This window comes from Squalius cephalus, assembly GCF_949319135.1.
Source record: "Squalius cephalus genome assembly, chromosome: 9".
Taxonomy (NCBI): domain Eukaryota; kingdom Metazoa; phylum Chordata; class Actinopteri; order Cypriniformes; family Leuciscidae; genus Squalius; species Squalius cephalus.
Window position 1 is genome coordinate 28,199,827 of NC_137130.1, and position 23,116 is coordinate 28,222,942.

The window sequence follows — 23,116 nt, forward strand, 5'->3', positions numbered from 1 at the left end:
TTATCACATTTGATATAACAAGTAAAAATTATAAGTAAAAATTACATAATTGTAAATACAATTATAATCAAATTCAAAGTTATGAGTACCTACTACATACTGCACTGTACTGTTTTTATTTTTTTAAATGGCGTGAAAAGTAAAAATTATCATCAAATATTCATCTTTGACCTGTCAAAGCAAACCTTTCCTTGGTAACTGAACTTTATAGGAGTAGCATATTCTGATAGACCAACATGCCCTATCAAATAATGCTCCCAGTGCAAATTCACTTTATTTTACATCACTACTCACTCCATATGCACTGTATGAATATGGAGAGCATGTTGAGAGATACTTTGTCATAATGTCTTCAAGATGTCAGGAGTCACATATTCTGTAATAGCACCTTTAAGATGTCAGGAGCAGCATATTCTGATAGACCAACATCCCCTATCAAATAACTACTCACTCCATATGCACTGTATGAATACTTTATTCAGTTTATTTTACAGAAGCAGAACACTATGCCAGCCCTAGAAACTAAAATTATGAAAGTACTTTGAATCTGGCAAAACAGTAAATTATTTATTTATTTATTTAAAGCCTTATGCCATTTCACGCAACATTAAAGTTAGGACATTCTGATTACGTGTCAAGTGCTACCTACTTTGTTCACATTTCACACTCTCTGGCACTTTTTGCACATACATATATGTAGCACAACTATCTTTTTCATATTTGGCACATTCAAAATGTGCCCACCTACTGCACAAATCACACTGCACCTACAAAAAAATAAAAAGCAGCATTAGATACATAAAACTTCACATCGAGGTACAATATATACACATTTTTATGTTATACTTTACCATTTCAATCATGCTCTGATCTGCATCTTTCTCAAGCAAGGAGCATACCACGCAGTAATCATCTGCATTCCCTAGAAACAGTGGGTTTAGTTTGTAACTGTGGCAACTTCATTCTTTCTGAGTAAATGAATCATGGTACTCTACAAATGTTTAATTTGTGAGTAAGAAAGAAAATACATTTCACCAAGTATTCACACACATACAGATGGATGACAATTTAAACCAGGGGTTCCCAATTCCAGTCCTTTTGCCACAAGTCACACGGGTTAAATAAGATAAAAAGGCATATTACCAAATTACGGTTATTTTCATCTGATCGATCGCTTTATATGATGAACAGATTGAAGTTTGGCTTTTATTCACATATGAACATTGATCACCAAACATAAACAGAAGCTTAACCGAAACTGCTTGACGCACGAGAACAAACCTCATTGGTTCGCACAGAAGCTCAAATGCATCACCTTTAGTAGTTTGCCACTGACCTTTATGCTGAAGCAATGTACAAGCTACTTCTAATCGTGCCATGTTCATGTCTTGTGCAGATGTCTGGACAGTATTGATGACTCCACTCATAAGATAATCTTCAGCAAACTACAAAATGACATTTTAGCAGATAACAATAATTTTAGAGGTTTTTAGAGGTAAATGATATACAACTGGTAGTATTAGCATAATAACAATTGTACAAACACATTTACCCTTAACACTAAAATGCCACAGCTGCTGGAGTCCTGCTGCTTGTTGTGCTGCATTGTGTGCACCATCCATTTTTCTCCCTGTTCTCCAGAGCCTGTCAGCTTCAAGAAATTCCTAATTATTTAAAAAAAATAAAATAAAAGAAAGAAAATAATATAACAGAGACAGCATCATGGCAGATTCTCTTAACATACAATCTGATCAATCTGTATGCTTTTAAAGCATAACATTCTCACAAGCACTGTTACCTCCAGTTCCGTAGTAATTTTCGCTCATAGGCACCTTCGTTTGCCAATGGATCTATCAGCAGAAGGACCTTGTCAGACATGTTGACGATCTAAAAATATTTAGTAAATTAATGTTATTCTCTCATCACATTATGACATTTACATTTATTTAAGAGATTGTTGTTTTCAAAGTGACTGAGCTGTGCTGCATCAAAAGTCAATCAAAATATCTTTATAAATGATAATTTATGTAAATAATATTGCAGTGTAGAATGAACAATGAAAGGTAACCAAACCACTAAAATCCAGTGACCCCCAATGTTTACTGGGCACATCCACTCTTCTTCCACTGGAAATTTCATCTGAGGAATGGTTTTGATAAAGATTGTTATTGATAATTTATATGGCAAGATAATAACTGTGACAAATAAATTACCTTTCTGATTCCCTTGAATTTTCCAGAAAACAATGAACTCGCAACAACAGCACAGAGCTGATGAACAGGTTTCTGTGAAAAACAATAACATTTTATAATGCAAAATTGGTAACACTTTAATAATAATAATAATGTTAATCTTTGTTAATGTTAATTTCAACATACTAATACTTTATTAAAATCTTGTTAACATTAGTTAATGCACTGTGAACTAACATAAATAAACAATGAACAGCTGTATTTGTATTAACTAACATTTACAAAAGATTAACAAAACCAGTAACAAATGTATTGCTCATGGTTAGTTCATGTTAGTTATTACATTAGATATTTTGCACGAGTTAAAGTAAGAAAATATCTATAAAGTATGCAATATAACAAAGTATGAAAAATATCTAAAGCTAAATAAATATAATTCCCACTTGCCTGTTGTTTTTTAATAAGGTGCACGTATGCATCAATAACCTGCATTGAAAAAATACATAAAACCAACATTTAGATTTTCTCTTTTGATACATTTTCAACACTGTAGTTTGGTATCTTACGTCATCAGCCAGCCACTCAGTCCCATGCAGTGTACGGAGGGATATATCATATAGCTTATATGGTCCAACAACCGCTTCCACCTGGCCACAGTCTTTTGCAGCCCACAGCCTTCTAACTGTAAACACAACGTCAATGTTAAATCACTTACATATTTGACTGATATAGACATTACCGTTATATGGCCAGAAGTACATGGACACCTAAAAGGCATACTTATGTGCCTGTTTAACATTTACTTTAAACCCATGACTATCTATATGGAGTTGATCCAACAAAATTGGATGCACACAATTCTCTAGAATGTCAATTCTGTAGCATCAAGATTTCCCATTAATGCAATATCCATCAATTACAAATGGTATCCACATTCTTTTGTCAATATAGTGTATTTGAGAACCAGTGACCAACGGGTCAGAAGAGCCAAAAGGCCAACATGAACAGTTTGAACAGCTGTTTCAAGCAAACAACAAACTTGGTAGACCAAACAAATGACCAACCGGTCAAACTTGCTAATATAGAACTCAGAAACTACAACCTCTTTCTCCTGCAGCATGTTCCTTTATATTCAGTGATGAACCTTGTGGATGCTTCAGGATTCAAGATTGTTATTTGTTACAGTTATACAACATAGTAGTATAAACATAGTAGTTTAAACATAGTAGTTTCAGTGTAAACTTGGCCTAGTCTCTAATGATTGTGTAATTAAAAATGTGGCAGAATAAAGACTACATGAATAAACTGAACAAAAGAAGAATGTATGGAGGTAGAGATTTAGATTTTACCTTGTGTGTTTTGTCGGGGCTCTGAAGGTTTTGTTTTGTGGCAAAATGAACAACTGAAGGCCTCTGTGGAATGGAAATGTCTTCAGTCATCCTTTCCAAATCCTCTTCATTGGTCAAAGAAGGTGGGCTACAGGAAAACGTACAGTCCATGTTCTCTTTTGGGACCTTGTGTGATTCCTGCCTGGAGACTGGACCATCATCAGTTTTGCTCCTTCTGTATGGCTTGATGTGGTTTACATTGTAGTTGCTCTTTAAAGTAACACCTTCAGAATTAGACAATGTAACAAGCTTGCCACATATAGACTGAATGGCATATGGACCGGTAAAATCAGGCTCAATTCTTCCTCCTTTCCTTCCCTGCTTCCTCATGTTGAATAGAAGCACCTCATCTCCAACACCATACACCGTATTTTTGTACTTCTTTTGTACTCTTTTTGCATAGGCCTGCTTCTGTTTTTCCTGAGACTTGGAGATGTTTTCCACTGTTGTTTTTTTAGCAGTCTCCATTGACTTTTTTTTCCCATCCAAAAATGAACTGATAGTTTTCTCCTCAGGAAGAATTATGTTGGAAAGCTGAAATGAAAAGCAATTTTCTTTTTCTGAGTTATTAGGGCTGACGATTTAAAGTGTTAATTTATTTTGTTATGAAAAAATAACAACTTAAATGATTAATTGATTTTAATGGATGAATTTTATGAATTTATTTATTTTATGGAACATGAAATATTTTTAAGAATGTTAATAACCAAACTGTTTTGGTCTGTGAATATATCTAAATATCAATTCATATGCAGCCTCTGGAAAAAAAGCATGGCAGTTGTAGCCTATAAGTTTGTGTAATAAATTCTGTTGAATCAAATAAAATATTTCTTTCTGAAGCTAATTTTCTCATTTAACTTTAAATTATCATTTTTGGGTAATTTCCAAATTTGATGTGTGATTGATTAATTAGATAAATCGGCACATCATATAATCAATTTGTTTTTGTTTTTTAAATGTAATCGCTTGACAACCATATATATATATTTCTAATCTAACTTTGCTAAATACTGTGCTACAGCTCTGACTGCTTAAGAAAATGCAATTACAATTATGTTTAAGAATTTGCAGGAAACTTACCAGCATATCAACAGGAACCTCAGACGGGAAAACTGCCTCCCTCCCGTACATCAAAAGAAAAGGGGAGTGTTTTGTGGTGGTGTGGAACTTAGACCTCAATGAAAATAACGTAGCATCTAAAAAGACATCCCAGTTGTTCTGCTTCTCATTGACCAATTTTGTGAGAGCTCTAAGATGTCATTAAGAAATGCAAAAAAAGACCAAATTAATCCTCTCCCAGGAATAATTACAAATTTCTTTCTCCAACCATGTACTGCTTAATTACTGATATTAATTAGATAAAACATAATATATAAAGTGAATAAAGAGTAATACATTGTATTTGTGAATAATATCAATTATCCATAACAAAACAATCCTGTGTCATTAACATACTATAATAATACTATATTATACTATACTATACTACTATATTATACTATATAATACTACACATATTCTATCTAGTGCATTATTTATTAGGCTACTTGGCTCTTTTTGCATCCACATTTCCATTTTGATTGATTCGCTTCCGTTGCAACAATCATTTGTTATTAAATTACGGGCCGCCAAGACGACACCATTCTCTCTACATAGACTTTAAACGCGAACCTGTGAGAAACGCTGATGGCGGTCACATGCGCATTAAGAATTGGTTCTATAGCTATGTGCGTTTGAATATATGTGCGCAGGTTTGGAATTCCCTACAAACCAAGCCTAAACAAAGTACTGGTGTTTCCTTATAAATTTTGATACAACATTTTATTTTATTTGTCACTTCGGGGTAGGTAAGCGAATTTAATTTTCCCGACGACGCTTTATCTGTAGAGTGGTAAAGGGATCCTCCATAGGGAGAGACTAGTTGGCACTTCAGCACTGCGTTGTCATCGGGTCCAGGCGAAGGTCCTTCATCAGATCTGGATACGGCCTGGATCCGGCAGGCTGCGGGAAAACCTCCGGATAAACAAAGACACTAAAATTAGCGTAGATGCCATTCTTCTTATGATGTAACGAGTACAACAGGATTTATGGGAAGTGTTCCCAGTTCCGGCTAACCTAATCTATGCAGCCTAACATTGAATTATAGAAGTCTATAATGTATTATGTGAATGCTAGGTCAAAGAGATGTGTCTTTAATCTAGCTTTGAACTGACAGAGTGTGTCTGCTTCCCGGACAATGGTAGGAAGACTGTTCCAGAGTTTTGGTGCTAAATAGGAAAAGGATCTACCGCCAGCAGTCGATTTTGATATTCTAGGTATTATTAACTGCCCGGAATTTTGAGATCGCAATAGACGTGAAGGACTATAATGCGTTAAGAGCTCGCTCAAGTACTGTGGAGCTAAACCATTTAGTGCTTTGTAGGTAATCAGCAACATTTTAAAATTTATACGATGTTTAATAGGGAGCCAATGCAGTGTTGACAGAACCGGGCTAATATGGTCATACTTCCTGGTTCTGGTAAGAACTCGAGCTGCTGCGTTTTGAACTAGCTGTAGTTTGTTTATTAAGCGTGCAGGACAACCACCCAGTAGAGCATTACAATAATCTAGCCTTGAGGTCATGAACGCATGAACTAATTGTTCCGCATTTGTCACAGAGCATATGACGTAATTTAGATATATTTTTAAGATGGAAAAATGCGGTTTTACAGATACTAGACACGTGACTTTCAAATGAAAGATTGGTATCAAAGAGCACACCCAGGTTCCTAACCGAGACTTAACAGAGCAGCCATCATGTGTTAGACAGTATTCTAGATTATTACGTGCGGAAGTTTTTTGTCCAATAATTAGAATCTGTTTTTTCAGAATTTAGAAGTAGGAAATTACGAGTCATCCAATTTTTTATATCCGCTATGCATTCCGTTAATTTTGTGAATTAGTAAGTTTCGTTTGGTTTTGAAGAAATATACAGCTGAGTATCGTCGGCATAACAGTGGAAGCTAATGCCATGTTTCCTAATGATATCTCCTAATGGTAGCATGTACAGAGCGAACAGCAACGGTCCTAGTACTGAGCCTTGTGGTACGCCATACTGAACTTGTGATCGATGAGACATCTCTTCATTTACTGCTACAAACTGATAACGGTCAGATAAGTATGATTTAAACCATGCTAGTGCAATTCCACTAATGCCAACATAGTTTTCTAGTCTATTTAAAAGAATGTTGTGGTCAATGGTGTCAAATGCAGCACTAAGATCAAGTAACACTAATAGAGAGATACAACCACGGTCGGATGATAAGAGCAAATCATTTGTGACTCTAACGAGAGCAGTCTCAGTACTATGGTACGGTCTAAATCCTGACTGAAAATCCTTGCGGATATCATTTCTTTCAAGAAAGGAACACAGTTGTGAGGATACTGCCTTTTCTAATATCTTTGACAGAAAAGGTAGATTCGAGATCGGCCTGTAATTGACTAATTCTGTAGGATCAAGTTGCGTTTTTTTAACAAGCGGTTTAATCATAGCCAGCTTAAAGGTTTTTGGTACGTATCCTAGAGACAAAGACGAATTAATGAAATTAAGAAGAGGATCTGTGACCTCTGGAAGCATCTCTTTCAGTAGCTTAGTCGGAATAGGGTCTAACATACATGTTGTCGATTTAGATGAATTAACGAGTTTGTAGCAACCTCTCCTATAGCAATAAATGAATAATAGTTTTCCACAGGGAGACTACAATGCACTGCCTGATGTGATACTGTAGTAGACGGTTGCATAGTTATAATTTTCTCCCTGATATTATCAATCTTATAAGTGAAGAAGTTCATAAAGTCAACACTGCTGTGTTGCTTGGAAACTTCGGTGCTTGAAGCTTTCTTTTTTGTTAGTTTAGCCACGGTTTCAAATAAATACCTAGGATTATGTTTATTTTCTTCTAATAGGGTTGAAAAATAAGCAGATCTAGCAGCTTTTAAGGCCTCTCTGTAAGCAATCGAGCTCTCTTTCCATGAAATGCGAAATACCTCTAGTTTTGTTTTCTTCCAGTTGCGCTCCATTTTTCTGGCTGCTCTCTTAAGGGCCTGAGTGTGCTCGTTGTACCGCGGCGTTGGACTATTTTCTTTAATCTTCTTTAAGCGGAACGGAGCAACTGTGTCTAAAGTGCTGGAAAAGAGAGAGTTAAACGTTTCTGTTGTAATATCTAGTTCTTCTAAGCTATCTGAGATGCTGAGATGATGAAACTGATTAGGAAGATTATTAAAAAAGCAATCTTTAGTGGCAGAAGTGATAGGTCTAACATATTTGTAACACGGAGTCGGCTTTGCAGCCTTGGCTAAATGTAATTTACACGAGACTAGGTAATGATCTGAGATGTCATCGCTCTGCTGCAGAATTTCAACGGCATCAACATCTATTCCGTGTGATAATATTAGATCTAGAGTATGATTACGAGACTGAGTAGGTCCTGACACGTGTTGTCTAACTCCAATTGAATTTACAATGTCTTTAAATGCCAATCCCAATGCATCTTTTTCATTATCGATGTGTATATTAAAATCACCAACAATTAGTACTTTATCTGCAGTCAATATTAATTCTGATAGAAAGTCCGCAAATTCTTTGATAAAATCTTTATGGTGCCCTGGTGGCCTGTATACAGTAGCCAGCACAAATCTTGAACGTGATTTATCGTTTATACTATATATTTTTATATTAAGCACCAACACTTCAAAAGAATTATATTTAAAACTTGATTTCTTAGTGGTTTTGAAAATATTACTATAGATTACAGCAACTCCTCCCCCTTTGCGTTTCAGACGAGGCTCATGTTTATAACAGTAATCTTGCGGGGTGGACTCATTTAAAGTAATGTAATCGTTTGGTTTTAGCCAGGTTTCTGTCAAACACAGCACATCTAGGTTATTATCTGAAATTATATCATTAACAATGAGTGCTTTTGGAGTAAGGGATCGAATATTCAGCAACCCAAGCTTTAGCATTTGCTCATCTGTATTATAGCTGTTTTTTATTTGTTGAACATCAATTAAATTTTTAACCTTAGATGGGTTTAAACGTTTTTTGGATTTCCAAATTCGGGGAACAGACACAGTCTCTATATGATGATAGCTAGGTGAAAGAGGCTCTATGTGATGGGCTTTATCTGACTTTGGTGACACAAGGCCGCTAGCAAACGGTCGGTTTAGCCAGTCTGTCTGCTTTCTGACCTGGGCACAATTTGTCATTTTTTATCTCTAAGACTATGAGTCAAATTACTAGAGAGAAGAGCAGCACCATCCCAGGAGGGATGAATACCATCTCTTTTCAACCGGTCAGGTCTGCCTCAAAAAGTTTTCCAATTGTCTATGAATTCTATATTATTTTGCGGACACCACCGAGACAGCCATTAAGTGAACACAATCTACTTAAAGAAAATATTAGTCCTGCCTCTACATTAATTAATTAATTAATTAATTCAAAAGAATTGTGCCCATGAATTTTGGGTGCATTTACACCATACAGGCCTGGTTTAAATGAATGCTAATTTGTGCCTTTATCAAAAATATAGCAATAAATAATTATAATAAGAATAGTTTTAGAAACATGACATTACCTGCTAAACACACCTGCCGTGACGTGTTAAACTCCATCTTAAACATTTTAAACAGCATTTAAACATTTTTTTGCTTTCATGATCTCATATTTGAGAAACATGGAATATATGTAATTTTAAAAATTAATTTACACTATAGGACCATTTTAAAATTAACTAGACATCTTCTAGACATCTCAGGTATTTTCATAAAAATAAAGTATATTTATAATGCAATGCTAACTGACATACTGTAGCCTCTATAGAATACTATAAAAAAATTATATAATTTCTTTGCCTCATTCAGTCATATGAAGCCACTTCATATAAGATCACAAAAGGAAGTTATATCAAACACTCAGCGCTGACGATATGAAATAAGTTTGGAATAAAAGCATGTAATCAAATGTTCGATATGGTTCGATATGGTATATTGTTGGATATGGCACACTGTACAGTAGTGATGTAGTACTCGAGTCCGGTCTCGAGACAGATTTCTGCTTTCTCGGACTCGACTCGGACTTGTTCCTTCAAAGACTCGGTCTTGACTCAGACTCGGCATAGGCGGTCTCGTCCCCATCACTAGTCCACTAGAATACATACCACTATAAACTTTTTATTTGCTCTGCATGTCCTAACGATGACATGGGGGTGAGAGTGCTTTTTTTATGGGGGGTGGCTCTCTAATGGGGAGCCAGATAGTTGGGGGGAGAGAGCCCACTTTACTCATGCATTTTGAAAACGTAACAGATCATGTTTCTCAAGCAGGGGGCTGGGAGCCACTAGGGGGCCTCAGCAAACTTCTGAGAGGGACCTTAAAACTATTTAAATTCCTAAAAGTTTAAATAGTTTAAATGACTCCAAGTCATTGCATCTCCCCCTTTGTTCGAGACAATATGCAAAAACCTTTCTATCTAGGCTGATTCATACTTCTACAGTTCTGTAGTAATAAAATAATAAAACATGATGTCAGTTTAATGTTACAGTATATATTGAAAAAAGTATATATTGAGGTTTCCGTAAATATCTGTTGTACGCCATGAAACAAAGACAGCTACTGTGGCTAAACCAAGTAAAGTCATATTAATTGCAATGCTCCCAAATAAATTTTAGACCACTTGAGATGGACTGATCCAGTGGCAGCATATGTGATAAATGTACAGCAGGCTAAATGGGGAAAAAATGTTAATGTAAATAATTTTATTTAGTGTACATTGAACTTATTTCTAAATGTGAATTATTAATTATTTTATTGTAAAGCATATTTTGGATGATTGTACATAATGTAAAACCATGATTAAAAAATAAATAAAAAATAAGTATTTCTGTCAGACAATGCATTGGTGAAATAAATCCAGTCTATAGGAGAAGGCATTACAACCAAAATGTTACTGCTATACATTTAATAAGTACTTACTGTACTCTTTAAATGTATAATCAGTAACATTTTCATATATGAAAAATAACAAACTATGATTTAGACATAATTTGTTAAGAAGCACAATAATATACCCCTTCACAGGGTCGAATTTATGCATAGGCATCCGCACAGGGGTTGTATGTCCAGAGGGGGCCTACTACATTACACTAGGCTACTACATAATAATAGTTATAATATTAATCCCATGACAGTAATAGCCATGTATTTTAAAACAATGCACTGAAAAAGAAAGGACACTTTCATAATTAGTTTTGTATTAATTTCCATACTTGGAAATAGATAAGCACATGATCTTTTATTTTGACGGAAACTGCATCAAGCTTTTATTTTGGCAGAAAAAAAAATATTTACAAACGCGTCTCATTACATTTCTAGTAAATTGCGGTAATCGTCAACTATGCAGATGTGGAAATAATGCGTAACTGGGTAATGGGTTCCTACACTCCTGACATAGCCTAAGTGTTTTGAAGGTAGTTCTTCTTACCACAGGTTCTACACTTTCTCATCTCTCTCCTGATCCTCGGTCTTCACTATCATCATCACTGCTGATTAAGTTCCTGCTGCTGCAGAAAACAAAGCTATATTTTGACACATTTTACAACGTCTGCTTGAAGGACCTGTATCTATTTTTCACGCTATTTCTCTGTACATTCCTTGCGTTTCTTTCTTCTCCATCTCTCAGACTTTTTTGACAGATACACACTTACACTGCACGCTCGCTCATAGCGCTGAGAGAGAGGTGTTTAAAGTTGTGATTGGCCCAGCCCAGTGTCAATCAAGAAAAGAACCAATGGGCCGCTGAGCTACGTGTTTCATGGGCCGCGTCTGTCAGAAGGAAAAAAACTATCTGCCCATCCAAATAAGTCCCGCCCCCGGGAGTCGGCTTTTCTCATTCTATTCGACATCACTATTATCTTAGAAAACGAATTAAATAATGTATGGACTAAAGGCAAACGCAGCTGAAATAACAGGGTGAAAGATTAAAACAATGAATGGGTAGCCTATTTGGAGTATGGGTCGATGGACTGTCTAAAAACAACGAAATGCTCCCTTTCTCTCCCGTGACACTGATGCTTGATCTTATTTTATTTTCATTCATCTACGCAAGAACTTCAGGTGAGTAGGCTGCATAAATGGTTATCAATGTGCTGTTATCTGTACTAGCCTACACAGCTCTAGGGGACGTCATTTTCACAACAACAACAACAACAAACAACAACAACAAAAAAAACAAAAAAAAAATCAGCTGCTTTTTACAAGCGAAGATTAAGCCTTTGTTGTGTAGGCTATAGGGTGACCAGACGTGCCGAAATATTGATAGTCTCGAAATCTAAGCTGTTGTTCCGAATCCGGCCCTAATTGTCCCTATTATTAAATTATACTAAAGCAAAATCTTGAGTAGGCCTAGTTATTGTCTGATAAAACATTAAAAACTGTCCGTGGAGGTTGAGTCGTCCTACACCTTGCCCCCGCCCGCCCTCAATGGCTGCAGCATCTTTTTGTTTTGTTTTGTTTTTTGTTTGTTGAAGTTTTACAAAGTTACCGGGGCAACCGGGCGCGAATTTATTGATAAGCGAGCACAAGTTGCAGCAGCCGCGAGGACAGTGAATGTGGATTTGTTCCAGTCGTAAAGGAGTCTTTGAAAAGAGCCGAACTTCTCATGTAGTCCTCTCTCGGCCACGTGCGGCCAAAAGCTGACAGCAAAAATACCAATTCCAGATAACTGTATTGTGATTTTGACTAGTCTAAATTATACTGAAGATAGGCCTATTTAATGTAATTAAAAATATGGATGTAAATCCCCATATTTGTATGAATAACCCTTGGAAACGGTTTAGCTTCCTCACATTAAGAATGGTCTATTGTTCACCATTTAAATAATAATAATAGCCTAATATAATAACAATAAAAGAATTGGTCGCGGCACTGTGTGCAAAAAAATACTTCGGCCTAATGTCTGATGTTTCACAAAGGAAATCATACACAATTATTTAGTTTTCTTATTTAATGACTGACAATTTAGTTGTAATAATAATTTTGGCACAAGGCTTATTAACGTTAGGCTATATTTACACTGTTACAACAGTCATTGTTTTTTTGTTTTTTTTGTTTTTTTTCACAATGACATTTGAGTTCATGGTTTTAATGTTGTTTTTTGTGGCAGACTAAAGACTAATGACAGACTTTTGATCTTTGAATAAAAATATGTTTGGTTCAGGTTTGAAATTCATTATCTTTTATTATAGGCTATGTAGTCTATATAACATTAATAGCAACTCGCCCCCAATTTGTTATTGGATAGAAGTGATCTGTGAATTATATTTTGGATATTAAAATGTTTTTGTCAATTTGTTAAGCGAAGATTTGACTAGATGGATTAGATTTGTAGCTATACTGTAAAGACATCATACAGTTTTTATTTTATTTATTAGTTTTCCGTTATTCATTATAACCTGGTGGAAACATTTAATCTGAGCTCATAATCTATTGCTATTATGATGTACCTTCAATTAAAAATATAGGCCTGTATATTATGCATTAGCCTATATGGTGTTTGACTGGGATCATACTGGGCCCTTTTTCAGGGGGGCTTCTGCCTAGCCCCTCTAAAAAAAAATTGTGATTAAGTGTAGGCTACACTAATTCGTGTTCACTTCAGTCCCCGTTAAAAAAATATGATAACCCGTCCTGTTATAATAGCGCTTTCTTCATCTTCAATCCGCAACCGCAACGGCGAGCAGAGCGCACGTCAGAAACAGAGGACAGTGTGTGTGTGTGTGTGTGTGTGTGTGTGTGTGTGTTCACCTGAGCCTAGTCACTGCTCGTCAATGTCAGAATATTTGAGAAGACCAATCAAATAAAAATAGGCAGGCTTTATGTTCACAGAGGCTGCAGAGTGCGCATTTTTGCAGCGCGACTCAGGCAAATAAACATTTGTCTAATTTCGCCATTTTGAACTGAAAATAGACCTATAATGTGATTCATGTAATGTAATAATTAGTTTAGGCCTACTGTCATTGCGAGGGGACAAGAAATATTAACAAAGCCGTTTTCATCATATTAGGCACAAGATTAATAATGAATGTGTATTGGTGATTTGAAATGTTGTTGAATCGTAAGCTCGATCAACAATTTAGATTTTGGACTTCCATCAAGTAGAAAGGAGCTGTCTGAGTATTGCATACATGTTGTGAGTCTGGAATTGATCAGTCTGCAATTTGGGCTGCAATGTCTGTGACCCAATAAGTCCATATCCCTAAAGTTTACCTTAAACCCCCACTCCACAGGGTTGCCTGTGTGTTTTAGCGATGACGTTAACTAGCATGCGACTATAGTTCTGAAGTAATGTCGTAATGATAAAAACCCACTGGGATTTTTCCATTGGCTTTTGGATTATTTCAGAAAATATGGTCTGTGACTACACTTTATGATTACATGTTTTGTTCATCGTGATAATCTTCACAAATGAACAACTTGAATTTTGAAGTGTTAATACAATCATCAGTAGTCAAAATCTAATCGTGGCTATAAACAAACTACACCGCGTTTGCATGACTTTATAACGTCACCATTACTAAACTTCTGACAACTCTTTCAGTCTTTGTTTAAAAACATTTTCCCTGAAAGTTCGAGCTAGTATATTTTGCAAGAGTGTGATTAAAAGGCTGTGAAAGCGGACTGGTGAGTAGATGAGTTTTCCTGTTCGGCTGATGACGTTTATTGTCCCTGACAACCTTTAAAAATCATATTATTATAACTGTATTACTGATGTATTTTATGTCATAGCATAAAACGTAAAGATTTCTTTAGCTTGTGTTCACCACAGACCTTATTTCAGGCATTTAACCAAAAACCAATTAAAACAACAACACAAGCACAGAACAATTACCGAACAACTGTGTTATTACTAAAGTTCAGGAGGAACACGTTCAAATGATCTATCCAATCAGCTCGAGAGGAGGCCTATATATAGCCGACTCAACTGTCACATCTTGTTTTGGTTTTATTTCATGGGTGCTTCTCAATATCCCTCCTCGTCTCCTCGCTCCTCCGTCCTCCATCCTATGACCCGGAAACCGATCGAGCTCAGCCATCTTGAAGGACATCTCAATTCTCTAAATGCACCGCGAGGAGTTGAGGATCGAGGAGTGAGGAGGCTTCCTGAGGAGTCATGAGCGAGGATACACAGGTGTATCCTATGCGGAAGAGTTTTATTGACTTAAACGTGACGCACGTCTAAATTCTCCTCCCCCTTCACATAGGTCACAATCATTTTAATTTATACTTTACCTTTGCAGTTTATATAAACCACACATCTCACATATTTCAACAGGGTATCTTGCTTTATTATTATTTATTATGAATTTCTTAAATAAACAAACTTCAACTACATAAGGGCAGATCCATTGAGCGCTGCTGATGACGCGATGAAGTGACGCTCGAGTGATCAAGTATTCCAATGTATAAAAAAAAGTTACATTCGATTCCTCCGTCCTCGCGTCTTTTCCTTGCAGCCTTCCCTCGCATCCTACAGGGGGTGGAGCTGAGACGCGAGGAAAGGAAACGAGGATGCACAAATAAGAAATGAGAAGCACCCCATGTCTTAATTTGCAGTCTGTCACAGTCATGTTTCCTGTCTTGTCATGTGATTCCCTGGCCCTCATGTGATCCTGCCATGTCACGTTTCCTTTGTTCTCATTGGTTCTTTGTGTTTATTGTTTTCAGGTGTGTCTTGTTTGTCATTAGTCCTTGTATATATTTAAGCCCTCATGTTTGCCATGTGTCTTCATCAAGTATTGTGTTTCTTTTAACCACTGTTGGTATGATCGCGGCAAGGTACCACGGTTGGTAAGACAAATCTACAATATGTGAATTTGAAGATAGCATTGCATTCTATACGTGTGTTGTGTGTCCTTAAAGCTTGTTATTCAACATTAGACCTGAACAACACAAGGATACTAGACCTCTGCCAAAAGTGTGTCTGCAGGTGTTCAGTAATTAGTATATAAAGCTTACAAAATGTTTAACATTAACTAGCGATAAGACCCAGAATCTGCTCTACCTACATTTATATATGTACTCTCACTTGCCGTGACGTCTATTATCATCTTAGCAGTATCTGGCTGCGTTCGAAACCACATGCTTCCCTACTATATAGTAGGGGAAAAAGCAGTAGGCAAGTGAATATGTACAAATCCTTAGTATTCTTAAAAGAGTAGGCAAGAATTACCTGGGTGATTTACTAATTCTTGCGAGATATACAAATAGTGTGTCCGAATATGACTACTTTACGGTTGGAGAAAACAGTATGTAAAAGGATTAATCTAGTATGTCCGAAACCTCAGTGTTCATTAAAAAGAGTAGGCGAGAAGTTCCCAGATGGTCCTGGAAGTCTGCCCAGATTCTGAAGCACCCATCGACGGATACTTTTCTATCCCAGGAGGCCACGGGAGAGGATGTGTCATAATCGAACATCGTGGAGATCAGTGTTTTCAAATGTGAGTAAACAAGGTTCCTTGTGTTAAAATCACCTGTTGAACTACTTTAAACTGTTGAATTGTTGAAGGTGTAAAGATGCTAGACAGTATAGTATAGTTATGATTTTTCTGTAAAAACACATTTTATTATAGCTAGGGGAGCTCCAGAAAGCACACGTACATCAAGTGGGCTTACATAAACTGTATACATCTTAAAGACGCTTATTTTAAATGTCTACTTACATCTGACAGGAAAATAATTAGAATAATTAGATATTCTAGAAGTTTTGCAGATGAGCACATCACAACATGAAATAGAAATCTGAGTGGTGTATGTGTGCTATTATGTAGGAGAATTCACTGTTGTCAACACTGTTTACATTAGATAAGTGTGTTTAAATAAGGTAAATACATCTATAAAGTAACTAAACCTAGGTTATCTATTTTATTTGTCCATTAGTACTGTTGATAAATTGAGGAACATTTATGTTGGATAAAAAGTCAGTTAACGAGCACAAATCACAGTGTTAACGTGAATCTTGTCTGGATGTTACAGGGACAGATGAACACGTGTGTTTATCCGTCGGAGAGTGGCTCATGAAGGTGAATGCTGCCATCAAAGGCTTTGAGTGAGTATACAACAGAAATGAATAATCCATTTAAATCTTAAGTTGTAGATTATTTTAATGATTGTAATTTCTAACCGAGTTATTACAGCACTTTTCTGATTCTTGATTTTTGTGCATTTGCTGCAGAGCTTTTGTGGGGGAGCAGGACCTGCAAGGAAAGGTGGCGGCTGCATTTGTGGACAAAAAAAGGGAAAACCTGAAACAATAGTATAAAGTAAGATAATTTTGTTACTTCCAATACAGAAATCAAATTACATTATGCTGTTAAAATGACTGCTTTTGTTAATGTTTGAGCATTTTCGTAGGATCTGAAATGTCGGCAGACTGGTTTGAGCACTGAGGATGAGGTGACGGCAGCATCCTGGAAATGGTACAGTGTCACGGATGAGACCCTCCACCTGCCCTTTCTGCCTCCGATAGTGAAGCACAGAGCAGTGCACAACAACCTCAGGCACGAAGGCATGGTTCACCTCTGGCCATGAAGAAAATATAGCAGTGTGTTTTCAGCATGTCAAAGGCTAAGGTGGGCATGGTGGTCAGCTGCTTCATCAGAATAAAGCCGCAGAATTGGCACAGCTGTGTTGAGATGGTTGTAGGATGTGAGGTTCATTGACTGTAAATACGTGATTGTTAGAACAATACGTTTGAATAAAGCTTTGTTTCATGTGTTGTTGACTTGTATATGCATTTGTTTATTGTGATGGTTACTTTTATTCATTCTTTTACTCATTTATTCATGTTTCTTATAGTTGTCAGTAAATAATTAATTAATTTATGCATTCATTCATTGCTTGACTGAAAATTGAGATGTTTACTGCATTTATCTAGTGTGTATTCATGTATAGCTATGTTATATGACAAAAGACATTACATTTAGCTTGTTTTACTAAAATATATATTAGTTAAAAGTAATACAATTAAGTATTGGTAAGCATTTATTATTATTGTGTGGGAGTGTTGGGGCTAGCAATGCAATTCATTTTGGGGTAATCTTAATTTTTAAGGAGTGATGATTACATTTTTCGAGTATAAAATCAACAGTCTTCTCCAAAGGCGAGATCTTTGAGTCTATCTCCTTCGTGCAGACACTCCAAACATTGCAAACGATACCTAGAATGACAGTTATTACTGATGTTATGAGGTGTTAGTCAGTAACGTGCGGTGAAATCTTGTTATGGGTAGGCTGTGACCTATCAATGTGGCATATATGTTCATATATTCATTCAGTTAATGTAGCAACCCAAGTTCATATCAGGCATCATCACATCGCTGCCTGCATACAGCAAAGTCAGTCATATGTGAGGCTAATGCACAATCAAATCTAATAATCAAATTAATGGACACATCTATCTTATGACTTATACAACAAACAAATGTTTTGTGCGGGACACAGTAACGTTAAGAGAGGGAGGCGGCGCGGTGTCAGCAAACCGACAAGCAGCCTAGTCACTATTGTAGTTTGTATTAATGCCATGGTTCAACAAATAATGTAAAGGTTAAATAATAATTCACTTAGACTTTATAAGAAGCAATTGCGACTTTATTTCACACAATTCTGACTTTATATCTTGCAATTCTGACTTTATAACATGCAATTGCGACTTTATTTCACGCAATTCTGAGAAATAATGACAGAATTGCGAGATGAGATAAAAAGTCGCAATTATCTTTTAAAATGTTTTATTCTGTGGCGGAAACAAGCTTTCATACCTCCTGGCCTCTTCCTCCCATCCTCCCTGACGCGTACCGTTACGGTTGGCTATCGGTTATCGGTTACCCAGCTATCGGTAGGCGCCGGCGGTGCCGCGGTAGCCTACCTGAGAAAACGTTTTGGAAAAGACGGGCTATGGACCCAACCAACTCTATAGGAGGGGAGGGGAGAACTCCCTCACATGGTACAACCCATGCAGAGGCTGCGCGCTGCGGTGTCAGAATGCGGAACGTCCGAACGTGTGTAGCCTAATGTAACTAACGTGACAAATGTGAAAAAAAAAAAAAAAAAAAAATTCCTCGACCGGCCCAAAAGTGAAGCAGCCCACCGGGAATTCTCCCGATTACCCACCCCGAGCCTGTTGACAGCCAACGCTAGGCGCTGCTAGATCGGGAAGCGCGGATTGAGTGAGAGCGAGTGGATCACGTGACATGAAGCAAGCTCGGTCTCTGCCTCAGTGTTGATAATTCAAGACAGCATGAGAACTGACTGCGCATGCGCAAACCTACGTAAACTACGTTCTATGGACCAAAGAGGCACTGCTAATCTCTGCCTCGGCCTTGAATTTCCTGCATGAAACAATGGTTTTAGGAGCAAACAATGGCAAAATTAGTATATTATATGTGTATTCCTGAAAATTTTTGTTACAAAAATTAATATTTGGAATAAAATAAATGCAATTAATAATGTGGTGAATTAATAAAGTTCTTGGAATTAATAAATGTAATGTCAACATTTCCTTTGGTGAGGCACTGCCTACCCTGCCTACTCTGACCGCACGTCCCTGGTGTTAGTGCACCTGTCCCCCATAACATTTTGTTATTGTAGAACTTAGTTACATATAAGATCAGGGAAAGACACCATGGTTGTATCTTTAACAATGAACACTCATAATAACAAGAAAACAAAACTATCATGGGTTTGTGTACATCATATGAGATTATATACTGTACACAGGAAAAAAGCACAATGACAAGGTTAAATATCTTTGAATAATTCATCATAATACATAATTCTTTTTTTTTTTTTTTTGTTATTTATAAGCCTGAGGGATGAAACGAGAGTTAAACAAGAAACAGAGGAAAACAAAGGAGATTTAAGTCACTTTTGCTTGTGAGCATTTTTGCATAACATTTAAGAGATGACGATTAAATCTTAATATAAAAAAAATCTTTATGGATGAAACTGGGGGTCCCATTAGTAGGGTTAAAAATATAAGAACTTAAATCAACCCTAAATGTATTGTTTAAACTACAATCACAAAATAAATGGGCACTTGATTCTTCAACAAGCCCACAAAATGAGCAAGTTTAATCAATATCAAGATATTTACAGATTGATGAATTAAACCTGTTGCACATATCTTTTAAGTTGTTGCGCTTGTGATAACGTCAACATGTCAGATGTCCCGGATTGCATTCATACTTAACATGATCAGGCTATATTCGTACACTTTTAGCGCTTGTTATGTAAGTACTTGTTGAAATTAAGTACCTACTCAGTGAGTATGCGGTTTCGAAAGCAGACTCTATTAATCCTATAAAAAAATGGGCGGAAGGGTAGACTGCTCCTTCTCCTGGGAAGCCATTGAAGTGGCACTTTTCACTCGTCATAGTTTATCAGTTCAGACCAATAATAGACAGCGCAGCGCTAGCTCAGAACAGTTACTCCCGGGCCGATCTTTAATCACACGACACCGACACTAAAATGTGCACATTCTGTAGCTTTACTTAAAATTTACTTTACTTCAACCAGAAGAATGAAAAGGCAAAATATTATTATATTATATTATTATATTATATTAATAATAATAAATAACCACTTTCCCCTTAGTATTGAAAATAATGTATGAGCACATATGTATGTTAACATCTTAAAAAATTTGGGTTTTATGACACCTTAAAGCAATTTTATCAGCAGGACCATGCTGAAAGAGTGTCTGTGGCTGTTAATGAGCTCACCCAAAAAGTTCAATTCTGTCATAATGTACTCAACCTCATGTCATTTCGGACCTGTATGACTTTCTTTATTTTGTAGAACATACAGATTTGTTTTATGTCCTGGGACATTTGTTCAAATAGAAGTCAAGAGTAACCAAAACTTGTTCTGCAGAAGAAAGTAAGTCATTAAAGGTTCTCTGAGTCACTAGGCATTGCCAACGGCTCAACTGAACATCTCCATGTACAGTGTTTGCTAATTCATGTACTTTCTGCATTTTTTTTCTGTTAAAGGTGTAAAGGTTATTGGTCATGATACAACAGTCATTAATGGAGAGAATGCCACTTTGTTGTGTCAGCTGACTGAGACTGATGAAAGTATAGCTCGTATTATATGGAAGAAAAAGACAAGAGAAAACCCTGAAGAGAAGAGCTTCTTTGCCATTCGGCCAGATGGAAAAACTGAACACCAAAATGGATTGGGGGACAGAGTACAATTCACTGGAAACGTTGCAGAGAAAAATGGCTCAATTCAGCTGCTCAGAATGAGGCTTCTAGATGACGGGATCTACACATGCGTTTTCAACTTATTTCCTAGCGGGACATTTAAAACGGACATCAATGCCACAGTTTTTGGTATGATGGCTTGTTCATATTTTTTCTCTGATTTACAGCAATGACATATATGCATATCTCTGTGTTTTGATCCCAAACAACTCTATTTAAAATAGTTCATGCTTACATAACATAATTATGGCCCTGATATACCTCTGATATGATATGATATGATATAATGAACTGATATGATGTGATTTTGAACAAAATCAGGCGAAACAGAGTTCATTTGGAATTTGTTTTGGGAATTAGGCCCCAATATACTTCAAGCGAAATCGAAGAACAAACTGATATGACGTCCTTTCGGACAAAATCAAGCCGAAATAATGTTCGTTTGGAGTTTGTTTTAGGAGTTAAGGCCCCCAATATACTTTAAGTGAAACCGAATGAACTTATGTGACTTTCCGGAAAAGTTCACTACGGCTGGTAAACTTGTACTACTATTTGTCTGTAACAAATAAGTAATAGTTGTGCGCTGAGGCTCCGCCTTCTTTTACATGGACAATCTTTTCCGCTTTATTTCTCCTGATCAGTCCGTCGAGGTCAGACGTCCTCGAGTGAAAACATGAACACACTGCTTTATTGTAGAAAATGAAGTTGTACTTCTGATAAAAAAAAGACACTCATACGTTTTTTCTCATTTGAGACGGTAAAGCTGCTTGATTTTCCGTAATCTATCGAAAGTGCATTAATATAAATTAATGTGATGTGACTTTATTAGAGTGCCGAATTGCAGAGCTCGTGCAAACATATCCACATTGCTACGGTCAGATGCTTTTTGCATGCTTTATTAAAATGCGTGCGGTTTTCTAAATTTTATTGTGTGTTTATTTTTGCTATTGAGAGGAAAGCACACAGCACATATTTACATATTCATCTAAACACTCTCAGCAGTGGTTGGCTTCAGATGTTCAAAAACAGTATACCGCTGATCACATTACCCTTAAGCGAAGAACGAAAAAGAACTATAGAAGTATATCGGGGCCTTTCTTCTATGTGCTAGAAAAATTTGTTACATTTATATTTCAAATGCTTTTAGTAGCTATGAGAAGATCTAGAGTAGACTAAGCTATTTTAGTTAGTATAGTCAGTTAGTTTTTACAGTTGAATGATTTAATGATTATCTTTTTTTCTATTTCAAATGTAGCCCGTCCTGTGGTTAATGTGAAAGGGGAAGCTCCTGTTACTGGTTGTTTTGAGGCTACATTGGCATCATGCGTTGCCTCTAATGCTTGGCCTGCTCCAGCAGTGATGTGGAGATTAGGAGATCTGGAAAACTCTCTGAGGACTGAAACCAACCATACAGTGCACCCCGATAGGACCATTACTGTAGTGTCCTACCTACTTGGAGTCCCATTCAAACATTTAAACAAAAAGAACATCCAGTGTGAGGTGAAGCACAACACCCTAAGAGAAGACCTCGTAATAAACTACACAATAAACATTCATTGTAAGTATTTGGAGTATCAACCAACAGCTTGCATACAAATGACTGTTATATACCTTTCATATAAAATACAAACTTCACATTCTAAATGCAATTATCTATATTAAATTGTCTTGGGTTTTTTGTGCAGAAAAAAATAGGGGATGATGATAATCATAACGAAGACATGAGTGAACATATTTTTGCTTTCTTCATGGCACAGAAAATAAGAGTATACTAATGGCTGTAATGAAGCAATGATGCATTAACATGAACTTATATTTCAGTAAATAAGCCTTTCAGTGGCTGTTCTGATGGATTCTGTGAGTTCATTCAGAAAAGGATTTGTCAGACTGGCAAACTCCTACGTTTGAGTCGTTTGGATGATTCTATGAAAGAACCAACTCATAAGAGTCATTTTTGAATCAGACTACACAGGTTGTGATGTGTTTGTTTTGTGTGTGCCATGCGGCCATGAGGAACATCACTTGTTAATTTAAGTTGAGAACTTAACACGTTTCTGACATGGCGTGAAGGCATCACTATTCTCGAAACTTTGCACTTATTCCTACTCTGTAACCCACAGCTTAAAAATGATGGCTTAGATTGCCATGTTTCTGCCTGTGAACCCTAAAGGTTTCAGTTTCACATACAGTAAATACTGTTTATGGATATATAGTTATTTTTGCTACCTAATTTCTTTTCCTAG

At 36.5% G+C, this 23,116-nt stretch overlaps 2 protein-coding genes and 1 long non-coding RNA gene across 9 annotated transcripts in view; 2 read left to right on the plus strand and 1 right to left on the minus strand.

Moving 5' to 3' along the window:
• Positions 1-459: 459 nt before the first annotated feature.
• On the minus strand, positions 460-11,307 carry LOC307164287 (uncharacterized protein). The gene is made up of 12 exons (XM_079880924.1): positions 11,097-11,307; positions 4,661-4,829; positions 3,542-4,114; positions 2,759-2,874; positions 2,640-2,678; positions 2,214-2,285; positions 2,074-2,139; positions 1,799-1,887; positions 1,553-1,664; positions 1,337-1,445; positions 852-922; positions 460-767 (listed from the first exon to the last, which is right to left on the minus strand). Exons 2-7 carry the CDS (start codon positions 4,709-4,711, stop codon positions 2,136-2,138), a joined length of 855 nt encoding a protein of 284 aa, XP_079737050.1. The 5' UTR covers positions 4,712-4,829; positions 11,097-11,307; the 3' UTR covers positions 460-767; positions 852-922; positions 1,337-1,445; positions 1,553-1,664; positions 1,799-1,887; positions 2,074-2,135.
• Positions 11,308-11,461: 154 nt separating this feature from the next.
• LOC307164279 (nectin-3) overlaps positions 11,462-23,116 on the plus strand; it is a 63,716-nt gene continuing 52,061 nt past the window's right edge. For 4 of the 7 annotated variants that reach the window (XM_079880900.1, XM_079880902.1, XM_079880903.1 and 1 more), the window contains exons 1-3: positions 11,483-11,728; positions 20,661-21,002; positions 22,129-22,431. In XM_079880900.1, coding sequence (XP_079737026.1) covers positions 11,605-11,728; positions 20,661-21,002; positions 22,129-22,431 — 769 coding nt within the window. In that variant the 5' untranslated portion in view covers positions 11,483-11,604. Of the gene's footprint in view, positions 11,729-20,660; positions 21,003-22,128; positions 22,432-23,116 lie in introns of all 7 variants that reach the window. The other 3 variants (XR_013822246.1, XM_079880904.1, XM_079880901.1) reach the window with 2 other exon arrangements.
• LOC307164294 lies at positions 15,268-18,906 on the plus strand. Its single transcript, XR_013822247.1, has 3 exons — positions 15,268-16,718; positions 16,845-16,932; positions 17,024-18,906. It is a non-coding gene; the product is annotated as an uncharacterized lncRNA (long non-coding RNA).